The sequence below is a fragment of the Microcebus murinus genome, chromosome 9 (assembly GCF_040939455.1).
Source record: "Microcebus murinus isolate Inina chromosome 9, M.murinus_Inina_mat1.0, whole genome shotgun sequence".
Classification (NCBI taxonomy): Eukaryota; Metazoa; Chordata; class Mammalia; order Primates; family Cheirogaleidae; genus Microcebus; species Microcebus murinus.
This window is the reverse complement of record NC_134112.1, coordinates 23,366,189-23,388,454: the sequence shown is the minus strand read 5'-3', so window position 1 is coordinate 23,388,454 and position 22,266 is coordinate 23,366,189. Positions and strand designations below refer to the sequence as shown.

Below are 22,266 nucleotides of genomic sequence, written 5' to 3'. Positions count from 1 at the left end.
AAGATCTAATGAACAGACTCAGATAGTAATTAATGCTTATTTGACATACTAGATGCCTCTGAGGGGTAAATAATTTGAGGCATACAGAAAACAACCATGTTAGCCAAAGATATCTGCAGAAGCGCATACTAGCAGATAGCTAGAAAGACTCCACACCCTCTCAGATTCTTACTTCCAATAAGTTAGAGGGTGTCATATGATAATCAAAGGTTAAAAAAAAGAGCTCTGTGCTTTTAATACAGCGTATACAACTTGCTATGAAGGGATTTGGGGCAGAAATGTATACAAATGTCCATTTGGGTATATTTTCATTGTCTCTAGTATAAAAGAAAAAGACTGAAAACAAATCATGGGAGGTCCACTTACTGATCTACACTCTACCTGTCTTTTTGTCATTGTTGTTGCTAAAAAACAAAACCCATGTGTTCCTGATAGAGAACACAAAGCCTTTCTCTTTATTCCCCGGTTGCTTCTCTACTTATTAGGAAAATTACAGAAACTCTGAAGAAGGAGGCTGTGGTCTCTCATTATAACAGGAAAGCAAATTGCACTTTGGTGAGAAGGCTGGATTTTTGTTGTTGCATTTTTAGACGAAAGATTTATGCTTATAGTTTGGCCCATTTACAATACATCATAATACTTTGCAGACAAAGTTATGCTCTTTTCCCAATGATCTAGTGACCTTAATCTCTAACATTTTGTGGTTTCCTGTTTGGGGAAATGATTGAACAGCAGCCTAAGCTATTCCAGGCTGCACAGCATTCCCAGTTGAACTCTATCTGTCTTAGTTTTGAATGTTCTCCTGTTCACTAATCCAAAAAAAAAAATTTTTTTTTTAAAGAAACTTTCCCTACAGATGCTAAATCAATGAAACTCCTACAAAGCAGCCCTCCACACTTCCTCTTCTGGCTGCTTTACTTATCATTCTTCTATTACACACTCCAACGTAGCCAGTTCTTTCTGCCTGCAACAATTAGCATGACCCACAAGTGCCTTCCCCCTGAACAGAAGAGAATTTCACTAATATCCAGCCCAACAAAAGACAATCCTCAAGGGCTTCCCAAAAGCTCAGCTGTAAAAGAAAACTTTAATTCAGCTGAGGAGTATAAGGTTTAGGAAATGCTTCTGACTGGAGGCAGAGCTGTTATCCTTCTCGGACAATGCCTTGGCCAATTGCTTGCACTTGGGGCCCTATTTCTTCCTGGTGATTTTGCAGATTTAGGGACATAATACTTAGGAAGTCTGAGTCCCCAGGGCCTGCTTGAAGAAGACTGGAAGAAAAATTAAATGCAACTATTCAGTGAACCAGTAGTCTGCCACCAAGTTGTTCTTTAAAAGGCATAGTTTAAGGAAAAGGGATAACGAAGAAAGAGGAAAAGCAAACTTCAGATAAACACCCCCATGTGCCTGCCATTCTCCACCAGCTGGCTTTGCCAAGATGCATAAAGAAAAATGAAAGTGGAGTAAATCTGAGTGAGTGTCCAGCAATGATACAAATAATGTCTTTAGGCCAAAAAAAAAAAAAAAAAAAAAATTATTCCTGCTTTCTTGCAACTTAATTCTAAGTAATTTAGTGGCTTTTCAAAGGGAACAAGAAGCAAAGCCAACTTGAAAAGGATCCAGAAAGCCATCACTCCAACCCAGCAATGTTTGAAAAACAGTTCAGCTACCTAAAACAGCACACTTAAAATGACTTTTAGTAATGACCCAGAATAACATTTTTCTCTAGTTTGAATATACAGTTCTTGAGGGCCCACTCCAGGGGGGCTTTTACTTTGTTGCTTGTTTCAGGGTCTGCTCTTATAGCCCCTTGTGGGTCCCCTCACCTCTCAGGAATCTCCTCTGACCATCACCAATAACTGCATTTTAATAAACTCAAAGTGCCCACCCACTCTCTCAGACAAATCTCTCCAGAAGAGGAATGACCTCTCTGGCTGTCAGAAGGTCAGCTTCAAGGTCACAGGCAAGGGTCATCTCTAAAGACAGCAATGTGCTTGCCAATGTTATCACCCTACTAAGAGGCGGGTCGAGGAGCCAATTTCTTTCTCTTTCCACACCATTAAATGCATTTGACAAGTAGGCATTTGCACACAACCCAATCAACAAGAAACAGCCCTGCAGAGCAAAGAAAAAGTGCTTTAATTTATAGATACCTAGGTCTGTAGTATCAACCTACACCATTCAGTGCAGTGGCTAGTAAGCGCCTGAAATGTGGCTAGTCCAAATGGAGATGTCCTACAAATCTGAGACACACACAGGATTTTAAAGACTTAGTACAAAGAAAATAATGTAAAATATCTCAATAATTTTAGTGTTGATTGCAAGTTGATAAGATAATGTATATTTACAGAGTTCAGGACAACATGTTATTGAAATTAATTTCACCTGTTTCTTTTACATTTTTAAGGTGCCTTCTAGAAAATTTAAAATTATACGTGGGGCTTGCATTATATTTCCATTGGACAGCACTGGTATACCTTAGGTTTGATAGATCCTAGGGAAAAACAAAAAAACAAAAACAAAACTGGCCACTTTGTCAATAGCTGCCAAATGGCAGAAATAACTGGCAAAGACAGCTACTCTTAGATGAGCAGTCTGCAGTTCCTAAAGCTGGATTAAGGAAATTGGAAAATATGTCCATGTGGAGGAGTAGCAGATGCTCCGATAACGTCTACCATTACCGGGGAGTAGACAGGAGCTATGGGGGAAAAAAAACCAACCCTGCCATCAGCTCCCTGCCCCCTGACATTATCACCCCCATTCAAGTTCAAAAAATAATAGCATTGCTAGAAATTGAGTGAATACACCAAGGATTATAACGAGGGAGGAGGGGAATAGAAAATCTGTAACCCTTGCCACTCAAGTAGTTTTGAGAATGGAAATGACCCTTCCCAGCTAAAGTTACACCAAGTCCCAACAGAGAGCAGGGTGGCCTTGTCACAGGGGAAACGCTAAACAACCTGCAAAAGGCATTAATCTAGAGATACTCAGAAACTCTCCAAAGGAATGTGGACGGTGGGCAGGAGGCCCTAGAGCAGGCGTCCTCAAACTACAGCCCGCGGGCCACATGCAGGCAGCAGAGGACATTTATCCGGCCTGCCGGGTGTTTTTGCGGCCACTGCCTGTCCTGCTTAGCAGCCGATTCATCCGGGGCCCACAGTGCGCATGTGTGGAATGTGCGCCGCACTCTCCAACAGCCCTCCAATGGTCTGGGGGACAGTGAACTGGCCCCATGTTTAAAAAGTTTGAGGACCCCTGCCTTAGAGCGTTCAGGGAGTGGAGCATTCAGCGAGGTGCGATGACCTGGATTCTGCCCTGTCAATTGGCATCTCTTTCTCCCTTAACAAGGGAGCCTTCCACCTTGAGAAAGTTCTAGGTCTCTTTGCATGAAGATTACTTTGCCTTTCTCTTAGAAGAAGATGGTAAGTAGAGTGACAATAAGTAGCCTTCCTCCAAAGAGCCAAGAAAGCAGCTGCTGGAAGTCTAATTCCCACCCGTTGTTGTTAGCAATCCACACCCCCACCAGGTGGGCAGCAAAGTTATCCAAAGGTTCTCAACCAGCTTGATCCCCTCATAAAAGAAGGCAAGTGCCTGGTTGCACAGCTTACGTTTCTTTACTCAAGTAAAAAGAAAAAAAAAACAGTCTAGCTGATGCTCTGTGCTCTTTATGTTCTTATCTACACAGGAAAACCTGGTACCAGCCAGGTGCAGGACTCTCTGCCCCATGCTCTCAATGGTTCCATTCATCAAAACCACCCCATTAGCTTGCAATTAGGTTTTTTTGGTGCTTTTTTTCTTCCAAAAACACAACTCTCCCCTGTTTGGAGAATAAAGCGTCCTTTTCCTTTTTCTTTGGAGAGAATGTCAAACAGGCCCAAAAGGATTGTGCGAATCACTAGAACAAATACAGGAACGGTCAGGAGGCTGAAGAAACAGCCTGAATATTCAGAGTGAAAAGAGCACAGGGAGGCAGGAGGAGGCTGGGGCTCCTGCCCAGAACCAGTCTTTCAGAAAGCTTGTGGGAGGTTCCCACTTTTATTCAGTTGTGTGTAACAACAGGGGAACCCCGTGCTGTTGCATCAACTATTACCCAGTGGCAAGATTTGGGAGCGATAAGAAGAAGAAGGAGAAGTAAGTAGATGGAACCGACTGACCCACGGCAGGGTGTGGCTGGACAACTACAATTCAGGCCAGGGAAAGTCAGTGATGAAGAGCTCCCAGGAAGAGCCCTGGAGGGTGCGACTTGGGCTTCCTTGGGCGGTAGGAAGTGTGAGGATGCTGCTCTCTCTTTTGGACTCATAGGCCAGGGCTGGCTGTCACTCAATGAAGTCACCCATTCTCACCCAGAAGAAGAGGAAGCTGCAGAGGAAACAGTACTGGATCTGGAGTCAGACTGTGTGTCAAGTAGACTCAAATGACGATGAGGATGATGATGATTGGAAAAACAAAACAAAGACAGATGCACTGGCTTTGCATTCTGATGGCTAACCCATCTGATGTGTGACCTGCTAACACACAGAGCAAATCAGCCCCCTAGGACCAATCCATATATTAAACATTAGTAAAGCTTATTTCCTTTTTTAAAAAATAAAAAAGTATTAAAGTTTTACTATATCCTCCCACGCCCTAGCAGATGGTGGTGGGCACACCCTGCTTTGGAGACCACTGATTCCCAGTGGCCCAGTCTCTTAAAACATTCATGTCATCTTTTTGCATCGCCTCCTGTTATAATATGACACAGGAATAAAGACTGAGTAGCTACTACAGTGTGGTGACATTTATTGCACAACAGATACTAACAATTGTATCCAGAAAGGAATTCTCCACACACCCTTTCCTGATTTATCTTCTCAAAGTAAAGTCAACTGATGTAATTGCTTGTGTTTCATAGCAGTTGGGTCTCATAGCAACTGGATTTAAATATGCATTTCTTAACTTATTGATTTCAGATCTCCAGAGCCTGCATAGCAAATGGCATTGCCATTTATTATCTTTCTCTTCAAACTTCCCTTGCTTTGCCATATTTGGGTGACTCCAGATTAAATTCTACTTTTCTAGTAGCCATAAATCACAAATGTTCCCTCTAATGTTTTGAGCATGAGGTGCTTTCAGACAACAACAAAATAAACCCCTTGAAAAATGACGATGGTGCTTACCAAGCAAATCAACTTAAAGCAAACCAACTCATGGGGCAGAATATATATGAAATGGCAGAACGAAAAAATCAGAGAAAATGAAGATACACGCTGATTCTCATGCGAACATTTCATCCAATACAGCTTAAAGAATGAACAAGAAAAGATGTCAAAAGCATGGCAAGTATGGGTGAAACCAAATTCCATTTCACAAATTATGGGGGTATTTTCTTTTGCCTTTATTCACTGAAATGCTTAAAAATCAAAAAAGCCCAGAACCAAGCCTCATTAAAAAATTAAAGCTATTCTTGCATTTGTATTATAACTGAAATAGCTCAAATGAATTTGCAAGGAGCTCTGTGGCATACACTGGTTTTCAAATGCATACTATTTTATTTGCCTGTAATGTGGCGGTTGCTTATCTATAGGCTATGTTACATAAAGCAAATGTCCCAGGATTAGCTTCCATCTCTTCAGAAGCTTCACTGGGAGCTCCTTCCTCCTTCCAGAAGTTTCTCATGGAATGATACTAGCATTCCCTTTATTGTCTTCAAAGGGCTTGGAAGAAACGTTGTCTATAGCCATACACTTTGTGCCTGATCTCCTCTGATCCAGGAAGCTAAGCAGGGTTGGGCCTGGTTAGTACTTGGATGGGAGAAAAGGGATCACATAAGTTCACAGTCAACAGAGTCAGAAGCAGTTTTGCATCATGGTTTTATGGAAGCTTAGAGTATAACTAACAGTTGAAGAATTAACCTCATTTAAATGTTAAATTTCTCTTGGTATGCTAGATATTTATCAAGTCTAGTTTCCTGCCCACTGTTACCGTCAACATGTTGCCATCAGAAGATGTTATTAAGGAAAATGCCACAAGCAATTAGAATGACTGCTGAAAATGAGTTAGGATTTACTAGAAATATTTACCTCTCAAACTTCTAAGTCACATTCATTACTCAGGAACTCTCCATTCCCAAAGGAAGAGCTTTTGATAGCCTGGCAATAGTAAATAAAACTCTAATGACCTGGGTGTTAAGATTTCAGTCTGGTCATGAAGCTGACAAACATTAAGATCCTTGAATTCTGAAGATGCAATTAGGCGAAATTTAATGAGCTGTAGAATGATAAGTGACAGGGAAATGTAACTTAATATTTACCATTTCCTGACTAGATGAACTTTAAAACACAGCCTATTAAGCCCTACCCGAAGGCAACTTAGCCTTTAAAAGCACAAGCATGTGGAGGTATAAGAACTGGCATTTGGAGATGGTACCTCCTAAAACCAAAGCGGCCTTCCAGACAGCTTAGCAAGAGGAGCGACCTCAAATCCAAGGGCAATGTGTTGCTTTGGATCCAAATAGCCTCTTTGTGTAGAGCTATAGCTCCTGTTAATTGAAAAAATGATTTCATACAGGAAACACAGTACACACACGCACGCACGCACACACACACACACACACACACACACACACATACACACACACACAGAGCCTTTGAAAATACAGCCCATATACTTTTTAGGAAGACAAGAACTATAACCGAACAGAGAAAGGGAGGTTGCAAACAATTTCAGAATCTTCAGGAAAAAGGAGAACAATGTAATCCCTTTATCACAAAGAACTAAGGGACCAGGGGTCCTCTACAAAGAGCAGACGTTTCAAAGCCAAAAGCTCTTACGGAGTGTGAGCTGTGTTTCCGAGATTCTAGAGATGCACTATCTACCCACCACCCTATTTTATTATTTTAAAAATCAGGATACATCTTACAATCAATGCATGAGAGTGTATTTGTATTTTTTTAAATGCTACTGAAAAGAGGAAGTCTTCTAATATACATTATATAATCAATGGTAATTAAGGTGGTGGATTATTTTCACTTGGTGTAATTGAATATAAGTTTATTGTAAAGACAGCTTATGGTATAAATGGACAGTGCTTATGTTCAAGTAACCCTGATTTTACTTCATCATGGCCCCAAAGCACAAAAGTAGTGATGGTGACAATTCAGATACACCAAAGAGAAGCCATCAAGTGCTTCCTTTACATGGAAAAGTCTAAGTTCCTAATAAGGAAAGGGAAAAAAAAATGATATGCTGAGGTTGCTAAGATTTACAGAAAGGGCAAATCTTCCATCCATGAAATTGTGTGGGAGGAAAAATATTCATGTTAGTTTTGCTGTCACACCTCAAACTGCAAAAGTTATGGTCACAGTGCATGATAGTGCTTAGTTACAGCAGAAAATGCATTAAATCTGTGGGCAGAAGATATGAATGGAAACATGTTCCGAATGACAGCAGTCAGGTTCGGTACTATCCATGGTTCAGGCATCCACTGGGTGTCTTGGGAAGTATCCCTCCAGGATAAGAGGGGACTACTATAATGATTTTCTATTCCATTATTCCTGGCACAATTATTAATTGGATTTACCCCATTTACTTATTTATTTACTTACATCATTATGAGCTCTGACTTTAAAGGTAATGCATATTACCTTTTATTAAATATAATGCATATTATATTTTATAAAACAGAATAATGTTTATTGTAGGCTGTTGATAGATTTTTATCAGGTCAAGAAAGTCCTGTACTGTGGTAGGCTGAATAATGTTCCCCCCACCAGCCTGAAAAAAAAAGATATTCAGTCCTAATCTCTGGAACATGTAAATGTTACTTCGTAGTGCTAAAAACAAAAAACAAACATGGGGGGAGGGGGGAAAGGGCATTTATTGAAACCTTAAAATCTGTACCCCCATCATATGCTGCAATAAAAATAAATTTACAAAAATAAAATAAAAACAAAAACCAAGACCTGGTGATTAAAGATTTTGAGATTAGGGGATTATCCTGGATCATCTAGAAGGACCCTAAATGCAGCCACACATATCCTTATGAGGGAGGTAGGAAGGATACTTGACCCCCCTTCTGAACTGTATCATTTTCCTTCTTTCTGAAAAACTTATTTTAATATTTCTTGCAAGGCAGGTCTACTGGCAACAAATTCCCTTTTTTGATTGTCTGAGAAAGTCTTTATTTTTCCTTCACTTTTGAAAGATAATTTCACAGGGTACAGAATTCTAGGTTGGTGGATTTTTTTCTCTCAACATTTTAAATATTTCACTCCACTGTCTTCTTGCTTGCATGGTTTCTAAGGACAAATCAGATGTAATTCTTAGTCTTGCTTTTTTTATAACTAAAATTTCCCCCACACCCCAAGCTTCTTTCAAGACTTATTATCTTTAATTTTTTGAAGTTTACATATGATATGCCTAGGTTTGTTGTTTGATTTTGTTTTTATTTTTGTTTTGGGCATTTATCCTGCTTGGTGTTCTCTGAGGATCTGTGGTTTAGTATCTGATGTTAATTTGGGAAGTTTTCAGTCATTATTGCTTTAAATTGCTTTTGTTCCTTTCTCTTTCTCCTCCTCCTGGTCTTCCCATTATACTTACATCACCTTATTTGTAGTTGTCCCACAGTTCTTGGATATTTTGTTCTGTTTATTTCAGTCCTTGCTCTCTTTGTTTTTCAGTTTTGGAAGTTCCTATTGTCATATCCTCAAGCCAAGAGATTCCTTCCTCAGTTGTGTCCAGTTTACTAAAGAGCCCATCAAAGGCATTCTTCTGTTTTTGATCTCTAACATTTCCTTTTGATTCTTAGAATTTCCATATATCTGCTCACACTATCCACATGTTCTTTCATGTTATCTATTTTTTCCATTAAAGCCCTCAGCATATTAATCATAGTTATATAAAAATTCCCGAGCTGGAGCAGCAGTACCTTGATATCTAAGCCAGACAAAGCCACCACAAGAAAAGAACCCTGCAGGACCGTATCTCTGATGAGCATTGATGCAAACATTCTCAATAAAGTATTAGCAAACAGAATTCAACAACACATCAAAAAGATTAGATATCATGATCCAGTGGGATTTATTTCTGACATGCAAGGCAGGCTTAACATATGCAAATTGGTCAACGCGATATATCATGTTTACACACCAAAAGATAAAAACCACGCTGTCATCTCAATTGATGCAGAAAAGTATTTGACAAAGTTCAACATTCATTCTTGATAAAAACTCTCAACAGTTAGATATAGAAGGAAAGCCCCTCAACATAATAAAGGCATTTATGAAAAACTCACAGATAACATCATAATTAATTGGGAGAAACTGAAAGCTTTTCTTCTAAGATCTGGTGAAAGGCAAGGATGCCCACTCTCACCACTTCTATTCAACATAGTTCTGGAAGTACTATTAATATCAATCAGGCAAGAAACAGAAATAAAAGGTATCCAAATTGAAAAGGAAGAAGTAAAATTATCTCTATTTGCAGATGACATAATCCTATATATTAAAAAAATCCCAAGACTCCACCAAAAACCTGCTAGTTGTAGGATATAAAATCAACATACAAAAATCTGTGGCATTTCTATACACAAATAACAAACTTGCTAAAAAAGCAATCAGTTTTTTAAATCTCATTTACAATAGCATCAAAAAAATAAAATGCTTAGGAATAAATTTATATAAGGAGGTGAAAGACCTATCTGTACACTGAGAACTATAACATTGATGAGGACAAAAATTGAAGAAGACACAAATTTTAAAAAATTGAAGAGGACACAAATAAATGGAAATATATTTCAGGCTCATGGATCAGAAGAATTAATATTGTTAAAATATTATGGATTTTAATGGGGATTATGGAATCCCCAAAGCAATATACAGATTCAATGCAATTCCTATCAAAATCCCAATGGCATTCTTTACAGAAACAGCAAAACAATCCTAAAATTCTTATGAAATCACAAAAGGCCCCAAATAGCCAAAGCAACTCTGAGAAAGAAAACACAAAGGTGGAAGCATCATATTTCCCTATTTAAAATCATGTTACAGGCCAGATGCAGTGGCTCATGCCTGCAATCCTAGCACTCTGGGAGGTCCAGGCAGGAGGACTGCTTGAGGTCAGGAGTTCAAGACCAGCCTGAACAAGAGTGAGACTCCATATCTACTAAAAATAGTATAAATCAGCCAGGTGTGATGGTGCATGGCTGTAGTCCAAGCTACTTGGGAGGCTGAGACAGGAGGATCTCTTGAGCCCAGCAGTTTGAGGTTGCTGTGAGCTAGGCTGATGCCACGGCACTCTCATTACCCAGGCAACAGAGTGAGACTCTGTCTCAAACAAAAAAAATAATAAAATTAAAAAAATAAAGTCACATTACAAAGCTATAGTAGTAAAAACAGTATGGCACTGGCATAAAAGACACATAGATCAGTGGAACAGAATAGAGCCCAGAAATAAATCCAAATATACACAGTCAACTAATTTTCGACAGAGCAACAAGAGGACACAAAGGGGAAAGCATAGTCTCTTCAATAAATGGTGCTAGGAAAACTGCACTTCATGCAAAAGAATGAAATTGGAGCCTTATCTTACACCATGCACAAAAATCAACTCAAAATGGATAAATGACCCAAATATAAGACCTGAAGCCATAAAATTCCCATAAGAAATTGTAGCTCTTTGACATTTGACCCCTGCACACCACCGGGGGTCTGTGGTCAGGCCCACCTGGCCTGGTACTACCCCGCAGAGCCTGAGCACGATGACTGGGGACCCGGTGATAATCACTTCTGGCATCTGTGCACTCCCGGTGGGACCCGATGGCAAATCCACCCAGCTTGTCACCAACACCACTGACGACACCCAACCACATGTGGGTACCTGGGGGCTGGCCTGCACAGCCCACTGCAGCCACCACTAATGTTAGCAAGTGCCAACTGGGAGCCTGAGAGTTGTCCCACCATCACCACTACTATGGTAATGATTTATTAGGTATCAAGCCAAAATCTCAGGCTACAAAAGCTATTTTTGCTTTTGTAAGGGACTACAATCAAACTAAAAAGCTTCTGCACAGCAAAAGAAACAACCAACAACACAAAAAGACAACTTACAAATCAGCAAAATACATTTGCAAACTACATATCTGATAATGGGTTAACATCTAAAATTTATAAAGAACGCACACAACTCACAATAGCAAGAAAACATATAACCCGATTAAAAGACGGGCAAAAGAGCTGAACAGACATTTCTCCAAAGAAGACATAAAAATGGCCAAGAGATATACAAAAAAATGCTCAATATCACAAATCATCAGGGAAATGCAAATCAAAACTGCTATGATATTTCACCTCATACCCATTAGGATAGCTATTATTAAAAACACAGGAGAGAGCAAGCATTGGTGAGGCTGTGGAGAAAAGACACCCCTTGTACACTGCTGGTAGGAATGTAAGTTGGTGCAGCCATTATGGAAAACAATATGGAGGTTCCTAAAGAAATTAAAAATAAAACTATCATACTCCAGCAATCCCTCTTCTGGGTACATACCCCCCAAAAATGAAATCAACACCTAGTAAAGATATCTTCAGTCCCATGTTCATTGCAACATTATTCACAATAGCCAACGGATGGAAACAACCTAGGTGTTCACTGATGAATGAATGGATAAAGACACTGTAGTTTACATACAGGCATACCTCATTTTACTGCACTTTGCTTTATTGTGCATCTCAATAGATATCATATAAATATTTTGTCTGTGCATGTGGTCTTAGGTGTATACTGCATATAACCCACAAAGAAGCGTGTTCAATGCAGATAAACCACCCCATTAAAGAGTAATCAATGAAGGGGATAATCCTTGCCAGATTTTTTTACAATAAGTAATGTTATTTTTCAGGATTTGGGATTGTGTTTGATATTTAAAGAGATTTATTTTTCTAAACACGCAGATATACCATGTTTAATTGCATTTCACAGATATTATGTTTATTACAAATTGAAGGTTTCTGCAACCCTGTATCAACCAATTCTTTAGGCATCATTTTCCCCACAAGATGTGCTCACTTTAAGTCTGTGTCAAAATTTTGGTAATTCTCAGAATATTTCAACCTTTTTCATTATTATTACATTTATTATGGTGATCTGTGATAAGTAATCTTTGATGTTATTATTGTAATTGTTTGGGAGCACCATGATTGTGCCCATAAAAGAGAATAAACTTAATCAATAAATGTTATTATATGTCTGTCTGACTGCTCTACCAACCAGCTGTTTCTCTCTCTCTCTCTCTCTCTCTCTCTCTCTCTCTCTCTCTCTCTCTCTCTCTCTCTCTCCCCCTCTCTCTCTCCTTGGGCCTCCCTGAGACACAAAAACATTGACATTAGTCCAATTAATAACCCTACAATGGCCTCAAAGTGTTCAGTGTTGGAGTGAAAGGAAAAGCCTAAGTCTCTTACTTTAAATCAAAAGCTAGAAATGATTAAGCTTAGTGAGGAAGGCATGTCAAAAGCCAAGACAGGCTGAAAGCTAGGCCTCTTGTTCCAGTTAGCCAAGTTGTGAACACAAAGGAAAAGTTCTTGAAGGACATTAAAAGTGCCACTTCAGTGAACGTGCAAATAAATAATAAGAAAGCTAAACAGCTTTATTGCTAATATGGAGAAAGATTGAGTGGTCTGGATAGAAGTCCCAATCAGCCACGACATTCCCTTAAGCCAAAGCCTAATCCGAAGCGAGGCCCTAACTCAAGTCTATGAAAGCTGAGAGAGTGAAGAAGCTACAGAAGAAAATTTCGAAGCTAGCAGAGGTTGGTTCATGAGGTTTAAGGAAAGAAGCCGTCTCCAAACCATAAAAATGCAAAGTGAAGCAACAGGTGCTGATGGAGAAGCTGCAACCAGTTATCCAGAAGATCTAGCTAAGATCATTGATGAAGGTGGCTACCAAACAACAGATTTTCAATGTAGATGAAACAGCCTTCTATTGGAAGAAGATACAATGTAGGACTTTCATAGCTAGAGAGGAGAAGTCAATGTCTGGCTTCAAAGCTTCAAAGCTTCAAAAGACAGGCTTACTTTTTTGTTAGGGGCTAATGCAGCTGGTGATTTTAAGTTGAAGCCAATGCTCAGTTGCCATTCTGAAAACCCTAGAGCCCTTAAGAATGATGCTAAATCTACTCTGCCTGTGTTCCATCAATGGAACTGCAAAGCCTGGATGACAGCACATCTGTTTACGGCATGGTTACTAAATATTTTAAGCCCACTATTGAGACATACTGCTCAGAAAAAAATAATTCCTATCAAAACATTACTGATTACTGACAAGGTACCTGGTCACCCAAGAGCTCTGATGGAGATGTACAAATAGATTAACATTGTTTTCATGCCTGCTAACACAACATCCATTCTGTAGCCCATGGATCAAGGAGTCTTATTTTGACTTTCAAGTCTTATTATTCAAAAAATGCATTTTGTAGCTGCCATAGATAGTGATTCTTCTGACAGATCTCAATAAAGTCAATTGAAAACCTACTGGAAAGAATTCACCATTCTAGATGCTATTAAGAATATTCATGATTCACAAGAGGAGGTCAAAATGTCAACATTAGCAGGAATTTGGAAGACGTCGATTCTACTCCTCAGAGATGAATTTGAAGGGTTCAAGACTGCAATAGGAAGAAGTCATTGCAGATGTGCTAAGAACAGCCTGAGAGCTACGAATAGAGGCGGAGCCTGAAGATGTGAATTGCTGCAATCTCGTGAGAAAACTTGACTGGATGAGGACTTGCTTCTTATGGCACAAAGAAAGTGATTTCCTGAGAATCACTTCTGGAATCTACTTCTGGTGATGATGCTGTGAATGTTGTTGAAATGACAACAAAGCATTTAGAATATTATATAAACTGGTTGATAAAGTAGCATCAGGGTTTGAGACAATTGACTCCAATTCTGAAAGCAGTTCTACTGTGGGTAAAATGCTACCAAACAGCATTGCAAGCTATAGAGAAAAATAATTTTTTTTTTAAAGAGACAAGGAATCGCTCTATCTCCCAGGCTAGAGTGCAATGCAGTGGTGCTATTCCAGCTTATTTTTAAAAATTTTTTTGTGGAATTGAGGTTTTGCTATGTTCCCCAGGCGGGGTCTGAAACTCCTGGCCTCAAGTGATCCTCCTGTCTTAGCCTCCCAAAGTGCTGGGATTACAGGAGTGAGCCACTGCTCCCATCCCAGAGAAATCTTTTGAGAAAGGAAGATTCAATCAATGCCGCAAGCTTCATTGTTGTCTTATTTTAGGGAATGATCCCGGCAGCTGCAGCCTTTGGCAACCACCACCCTGATCAGTCGGCAGTCACCAACCTCAAGGCAAGACCCTATGCCACTGAAAAGATTATGACTCTGTGAGGGTTCAGATGACTGTTAGCATTTTTTAGCAACAAAGTTTTTCAAACTAACATATGTATTTTTTTTAGACATAATGTCAATGCACACTTAAAAGAGTAAGTGTAGTATAAACGTAACTTTCATATGCACTGGGAAACCAAAAAATGATGTGACTCACTTTATTTTGATATTTGCAGTGGTCTGAACTGAACCTGTAATATCTCCAAGGTATCCCTGTATATAAATGAACATTATCCAGCCTTTAAAAAGGACGAGAACTTGCCATTTGTCACAACCTGGATTAGCCCGGAGGACATTATGCTAAGTGAAAGAAGCCAGACACACAAAAAAACGTATTGCATTATCTCACTTACATGGGGAATCTGAAAAAAAGTGAATTACACAGAGATAGAGAATAAAACAGTGGTTATCAGGGGTGGCTTTGGGGGAAGGACATGGGGACATGAAGGTCAAAGGATAGAAAGTAACAGATATGTAGAATGAACAAGTCTAAATAAAGATGTAATGTACAACATAAGGACTATAATTATTAATAGTATACTGTATTCAGGATTTCTGCTCAAAGAGTAGATGATAGCTACTCTTGCCAAAGGGGGTGGGGATTGAACTATATAAGATGACAGCTTTGTTAATTTTGTCACTGTAGTAACCATTTTACCATATATGTGTATCTCTTAACATATGTTGTATACCTTAGATGCATACAATAAAATTTATTTTTTTTAAAAATTCCTGGTCTGGCAATTCCAACGTTCCTGCCATATCTGACTCTGGGTCTGATGCTGCTTCACACTATATTTTTTGCCCCTTAGTATGCCTGGTAACTGTTGAAAGGTGGGCATGATGTACCAGATAAAAGGAAATGCAGAAAGTAGTCCCTTAGTGGAACGATGGTGAGGTGTGGGGAGGGGCAGTGTCTTGTTGTCCCGTACTATGTTTCGGTGGAATAGGATGGCCAGAGAGTCGGCTGGAGTGGGACATTACCCTCACCTACGTAGGTTATGCTCTGATAAAACCCCAGAAGCCAGGGTCTGGTCAAACAGTTTCCCCTGAGGGCAGCCCCGCCAAGGAGAACAGAAGGACTGAAGCCAGAGGGATTTTTTTCCTATATTCACTGTGAGAACCAGCTCTAGCTCCTAGAGGTAAAATCCACAGAAACGTGGAGGATCCGTGACCAGGACCTCCTGGAGTTTTCAGCTCTCAGATGCATCCACATGGAGCCTCTAGTAATCTGCCAATCACAGTTCGGCTTTTCCTACCTCTGCACTTGCTTCTGTGGCGGTGTCTGCCCATGGGTTTCTGCTCCAGTAAGTTGTGACTCTCTGTTCACCTGTCTATCTCTCCAGCTTGCAGGGGCAGCATTTTGCCCTGTGATCTCTTTTTTCTCACAAATCTAAAAGGAGTTGTTGATTCCCCCCCCCACCCCCCCAGTTTATTCAGCTTTTTACTATGAGGCTGGAGCAGTGACTTCTAGGCTCCTTACATGCTGGACTGGAAACTGGAAGTCTGTCCAGTCTTTTCTATTTTTGTGTTTTCCAGGCTTTCTTACATAACTTTTGTATGTAGCAAGATCCCAAAGACTTTTACTAAAAGTTGTTGAACATTCTTGGTAATAGCTTATATTTATAAGCATTTTCTAAACAGCAGGCACTGTTCTAAGTGTTTTCCATACATAATCTCATTTCAACCTCATGAGATCTCACACATAAGTACCATTTCTACTCCCATTTTATAGGCAAGGAAGCCAAAGCACAGAAAGTTCCCTTTGAAGGATCCAGCCAGGGAATGGTGGAACCAGAACTCAAACTCAAAACGTCTGACTTGAGAACATGCCCACAACCTCCGTACTCTATTACCCAGCTAGCTGACTCCTATAAATCCTCGTAATATTTTGAAATCATTTTATCGCAAAGAATTCAAATAGTCCAACAGATTATTTCTCATTCTAGTTATTTTGGTGACTGCCAACAGGATATTTCAATTTACCACCCAAACATCTGAAATTACTAAAAAAAAAAAAATGACTTTGAATATGCATCTCTTATATATCATTATAAGAAAAGGATTATGTTTTCATGTAGTTTACACAGAAACTAATGTTTACAAGGCAACTACATGAACACATAATCCCAGAAACCCATGAAGTTCTTCCTCAGTCCATCAGAGATACTGCACCTTGGCTAAAATGAATCTACTACAGGAAAAAGACTTCTAGGTTCCTAAGAATAGAAACAGCATGCGATTTTCTTTGACAAATTGGTACTGAGTCTTACATAAATACAACTTTGAGGGTACTAACGTTTTAAGCCGATCTAGGTTGTTGAGATTGCATTACATACACATTGAGGTTCACCATCACTAACAGACAAGCCAAAGATAACCGCCCCCCTGAGGGCCATGCCAGCTGCATCAGTAATATGCAGTCTGTTTTAGAGGAAGCCACTTTGGGGTCTGCATTCAAATTGATTGCATATTTTATTCTCTTCCCTTATGGAAACATGGTTTATCTGCACCACTAAACTCTTTTTCTAGCAACTGATTCAGAGTTGAACATTTTAGAAAATACTATATTCTGATTTCACTGGAGTTCATATTGATAGGTTTAGGATACATGAGCAACAGGGACAGAGATGTTTAGATATCAAAATGCAGAATCATTTCTAATCAATATATTCTCCTTTGTCAATCAAGTGAATAGTCTATGGCTATTGGCCAACATCAGAAGAGTTTCTATCATCAAGTAAACTGTATATCTCACACTATCCCCACATAAGGAATCATTCCAGTTACCTTTATAAAGTGAGAAAAATCTATCTCCTAAGGGTACAAATAATGTACATACCTGCTCTCCACTAAAAAAACAAACAAAAAAAAACAACCCACTTCCCATGCCTAATGTTATATTATGGTACATTGCCTTTAAGACACAAGTGCTGATCTCTTTTTGTGGATAATAAATCTGATCTGCTAATCTCTTTTTGTGTTTTGACCTGAAGGCCCAGCGGCACAGTGTTTGGTAAAGAGACTGAAAAAACTGTGGTTGAGCAAAATGAATGACTACAGCTATTAGGAAAAAGGCATTTTTGGAATAGCCAGTTGATTTCACTTATCCCTGATATCATTGGGATTCATGTTATAAATCATAAATAAGAGAGATCTGCCTCTTATACAAAGCCAGTCATTTTTTTTAGCCCTGTTATGCTTCTTTTCTCAAGAAAGGATGAGACGTGGCATGTGCCAAAGGGAATGTCATTTTAAGGCACAATTTTTTAACCAAAACAACAACAACAACAACAACTTTAATTCAAAGAAATCAAACAAAGAAGGGGTTATTATTTATGTTTGTGAAATAGCATATATAAAAGTTAAAAAATACATAGGAGTCAAATTATAAATAAAAGAAAGTCACCTCTTTCTGGGTAATCTGAAAAGTCCCTAAACTAGGTAGTAACTGAATTAACTCTCTTACCTTATAATTATTCATGATTTCAGTTAACCATGGTTCAACCGACTTGACTGTGTCTTCTCGCAAGTACTTTTCAACTATAGCTCCATCGTTAAAAGTCCGGTTTCCCACGTGGATGGCACGTCTCACTTCCGAGAGTGACAAGAATTTTACATAGTAAGATTGGTCCTCAGGTTCCTGGCAGAAGGGTGCATGAGAAAGACAGGGAACATGACTGGGTGGCAGGGACAGCATGCCGAAAAAAGCTGTGACTTTCCCATAACAAATAGCACAATGAACAAAATGTGACATGACTTTTAATTTGTCCCCATTCTTGAAATTTTAACTCAGAGGTTTTGAGGTCATAGAAGTGGGATCCTTTCACTAAAGACAGATCTGGATGATATGACACTCTTGGAGCAAATACCCAATTTGCAAATACAGGATTTTCCTTTTCAGAAACTAACCTTTTGCAATCTTTGACTCTAATTAGTGACTCCGCTAGAGGCAAAGACAGAGAAAACAAAAGAGGTGAGATTATCAAAATCAATCATCCCTGTCGGTGGCCCTTTGGAAAGAAGGTCAAATGGACAGGGCAAGGGGCCAGGGTGGTGGCATGGTATTAAAAGCTAAGAATTTCACACCCGAAAAAAAAAAAAAAATCAGCTGACTATCATTTAAGAGGGAAAATATATCAATGTAAAAACAGCTAATACTTTATGGACACAAGACAAAAGAAAATTGTCCATGAGCCTTATTTAAAAAAATAAAATAAACTGCATTAGAGTCTCTGTACTAATCATTGTACTAAAAGAAACAACAAGTAAATGCTTAAAAAAAAACTTCTAGTAACAAAAGGATAAAAAAAACTGTTAAGGTTTGAGTTGGACACTTTTGTGCTTTATCAACAATTTTTGTGAACTGTGAATATATTACTTTGCAAAGAAAAAAAAAATGTAATCCCAAATCTTGTTTCACTCTTGTCTATCATATGTTTTTTTCTTAGTAGGATCTAAATCCAAAACCACAGGGATGGCAAATTCCACCAAAATTAACTTTATGTTTTATTTACAAACCAGTTCATAAATAAGGCAATTTAAAAACAGAATTCATTGTCATATGCACTAGACAAGATTATATAAATCTAATCCCCCACTTTGGCTCTCTTTCTTTTATTTGATTAATTCTACACAGAAGACATCAACTTTGGCCTAATTTTATGAAAGAAACTATTAATACTTGAATACTTTGAAAACTATTCCAGAGGGCTTGAAGTGAGGCCATACTAAATGCACTAAACATCTTAAGTTAAAAGTAAGACAAAGCAAATATTTTCATAAAGGCTTTGGAAATTCTGATTATCCAAGGTGTCTTAAGTACAGAACAAAGAATGTGGGCATTTTCAAGAGACTCATAAACAGACTTGAAGCTTTTGGACTCGAACTCCAATCCCAGCCTGTATCCTTCACAAAAGAATCACCGTATTCACAGGCATTTTTCTTGCAAAAAAAAAAGAAGAAGAAGAAGGATCTCCATATAACAAGCTCTACTGGTGGGAAGTTATGTTAATCAGAATTGATATCTGAAATATCACATATTCACAACGGTCAGATTATAACATTTACAACACTGGTGAAGAAAATCCTATGGGTATATAGACCAAATAATATAATGCAATACAGGTTTGGACAACTGGTCTAGTATGAAGTCAGCTATAATATTTGCCAAAACACAGAAAGTCTGATTTTGCTGAAAGTTTGAAGCAAAAGTTATTATGGTTTTTAATGTTGTCATTACCGTGCACTGCAACAGGTTATAGTAATTGCTACATCCTGTCACGTTACGGAAGTAAGAAGGTTCATTTGTTAAGTCACCATCCAGTAGTCTATCCAGTATCTAGGTAGGGAGAGAGAGGGAGAAAGAGAGAAAGAAAACGTCAGAGTGGGTAAAAAATGTACAGTCATTTGTCATTTCCTTTGTTTGATAACTTTTTCATTCCTTCATTGTTTCATTCAACAACCACTTATTGCACATCTTCTCTATGCTGGACACTGTCCTAGGCATTGGAGAAACAACAGAGAACACGACAGAGCAAAAGTCCTCACTCATGGAGCTCATATTCTAGAGGGGGACAATAGGCCAGGCGCGGTGGCTCACGCCTGTAATCCCAGCACTCTGGGAGGCCGAGGCGGGAGGATCGCTCAAGGTCAGGAGTCCGAAACCAGCCTGAGCAAGAGCGAGACCCCGTCTTTACTAAAAACAGAAAGAAATTAATTGACCAACTAAAAATATATAGAAAAAATAGCTGGGATGGTGGCACATGCCTGTAGTCCCAGCTACTCGGGAGGCTGAGACAGGAGGATCACTTGAGCCCAGGAGTTTGAGGTTGCTGTGAGCTAGGCTGACGCCACACAGCACTCTACCCCAGGCAACAAAGTGAGACTCTGTCTCAAAAAAAGAAAAAAAAGGCCGGGCGCGGTGGCTCACACCTGTAATCCTAGCACTCTGGGAGGCTGAGGCGGGCGGATTGCTCGAGGTCAGGAGTTCGAAACCAGCCTGAGCAAGAGCGAGACCCCGTCTCTACTATAAATAGAAAGAAATTAATTGGCCAACTAATATATATATAAAATTAGCCGGGCATGGTGGCGCATGCCTGTAGTCCCAGCTACTCGGGAGGCTGAGGCAGCAGGATTGCTTGAGCCCAGGAGTTTGAGGTTGCTGTGAGCTAGGCTGATGCCACGGCACTCACTCTAGCCTGGGCAACAAGCGAGACTCTGTCTCAAAAAAAAAAAAAAAAAAAAAAAAAGACATAGAGGGGGACAATAAAGCAGCATTTCAAGGTAAAACATGTCATACATTAGAGAACGATGAACTCTATAGTAGGTTGGGGAATGACAAGGAGAAAACTAAAGAGGAGAATTGAGGTAGGAAGTGTCATGGTGCGTGTGTATATGGGACACTGCAGAGAGGAGGCCGCAGATGGTGGCACTCAGAAGGCAGCATTTGAGTCAACACGTGTCGGAAGGGAGGAAGCGAGGCATGCAGGCATCTGGGGAGAAAGCACTCCAGGCAGAGGAAACAGCCAGAGCGGAGCCTGGGCAGTGGGAGTGAGCCTCCTGGGAAGGGTGCATTAACGTAGATCGGGGACTGCTCGCCCAGAGCACAGGACAGAGGATGGAGGATATGGGAATGGATGCAGGTGGCTGGAACTGGTGGAAGGTAGCTGTGGGCTGTTGACATCAAAAACCCGGTGATCGGCAGAGGGGGAGGACAGTCAGCATGACGGTGTGCTTCCCTCCAGTTGTGCTCGGCTGCCTGGGGGCAGGCATGGCCTGGCAGAGAGGCAGGCTCGGCCAGGGCTGTGGTTCAGCCAAAGAGTGGGAGGAAGTGGCAGAAGGGTTTAAGGGGTGGGACTATATGGAATGGCTGACCTGGGATGAAGTTGGGTAACTAGAGAAATGGAGACGTGAGGGGGTTAGAGATCTGGAAGAGGCAGGAGGAGCAATGGATTGGAAGGCGGTGGGTTCGCAGGACTGTCAGAGCTGGTACATTAGCAGACGGGAGCAGGAAGGACCAGGAGGTGGCGGGTGGAGAAAGATGTTTGAATGTGAGATGATGGATCCATTGCTGGTTTGGGGGGCAATGAGAATGAGCAGCTAAAATAAAAAGGTGACCGATTGAAAAACAGGAGGCGTGGCTCACACCTGTAATCCTAGCACTCTGGGAGGCCGAGGAGGGCGGATTGCTCGAGGTCAGGAGTTCGAAACCTACCTGAGCAAGAGCAAGACCCCGTCTCTACTATAAATAGAAAGAAATTAATTGGCCAACTAATATATATAGAAAAAATTATCCGGGCATGGTGGCGCATGCCTGTAGTCCCAGCTACTCAGGAGGCTGAGGCAGGAGGATCGCTTGAGCCCAGGAGTTTGAGGTTGCTGTGAGCTAGGCTGACGCCACGGCACTCACTCTAGCCTGGGCAACAAAGTGAGACTCTGTCTCAAAAAAAAAAAAAAAAAAGAAAAGAAAAAAAAAAAGAGGAGGCGAAGGAACTGAGGGACCAAGTCCTAAAAGGGTCATTGATGTGGATACTGCAGTCACGAGCGTGGAGACAGTGGACAGAAGGGGACACTGGAGACAGAGACAGAGGGGCAGGAGCTCAACCAGTCAGGGAATGAGCCGGAGAAACTGGGAGTTGGTAGACAGCCACAGTAAGAAGCGTTGGGTGGTAATGCGTGAGGACGTGAGACTCAAAGCTGGACTCTTCAGAAGGAGGCAGGGAGCATGATCTGTGAGTTGCAAGGAGGACACCTGCTCTACCTATGAACCAGGGGGTGCAGAGTAGATAAGAGAGAAAACAGCCCCCACGGGAGAGGGCCGCAGGGGCCGCGGCGTCAGGAGGGGAGAGCCAGGTTTTGGGTAAAGCACGAAGATGAAGAGAATAGTCACAGAAG

The 22,266-nt window shown here is 40.3% G+C and overlaps 1 protein-coding gene across 1 annotated transcript in view; it reads right to left on the bottom strand.

Annotated features, from left to right (window-relative positions):
- Nucleotides 1–22,266, bottom strand: part of CPVL (carboxypeptidase vitellogenic like) — a 135,098-nt gene that overhangs the window by 38,549 nt on the left and 74,283 nt on the right. Inside the window, exons 10-11 of the mRNA XM_012735894.3 lie at nt 19,613–19,711; nt 17,840–18,013 (exon numbers count right to left, since the gene is read on the bottom strand). Coding sequence (XP_012591348.3) covers nt 17,840–18,013; nt 19,613–19,711 — 273 coding nt within the window. The remainder of the gene's footprint in view (nt 1–17,839; nt 18,014–19,612; nt 19,712–22,266) is intronic.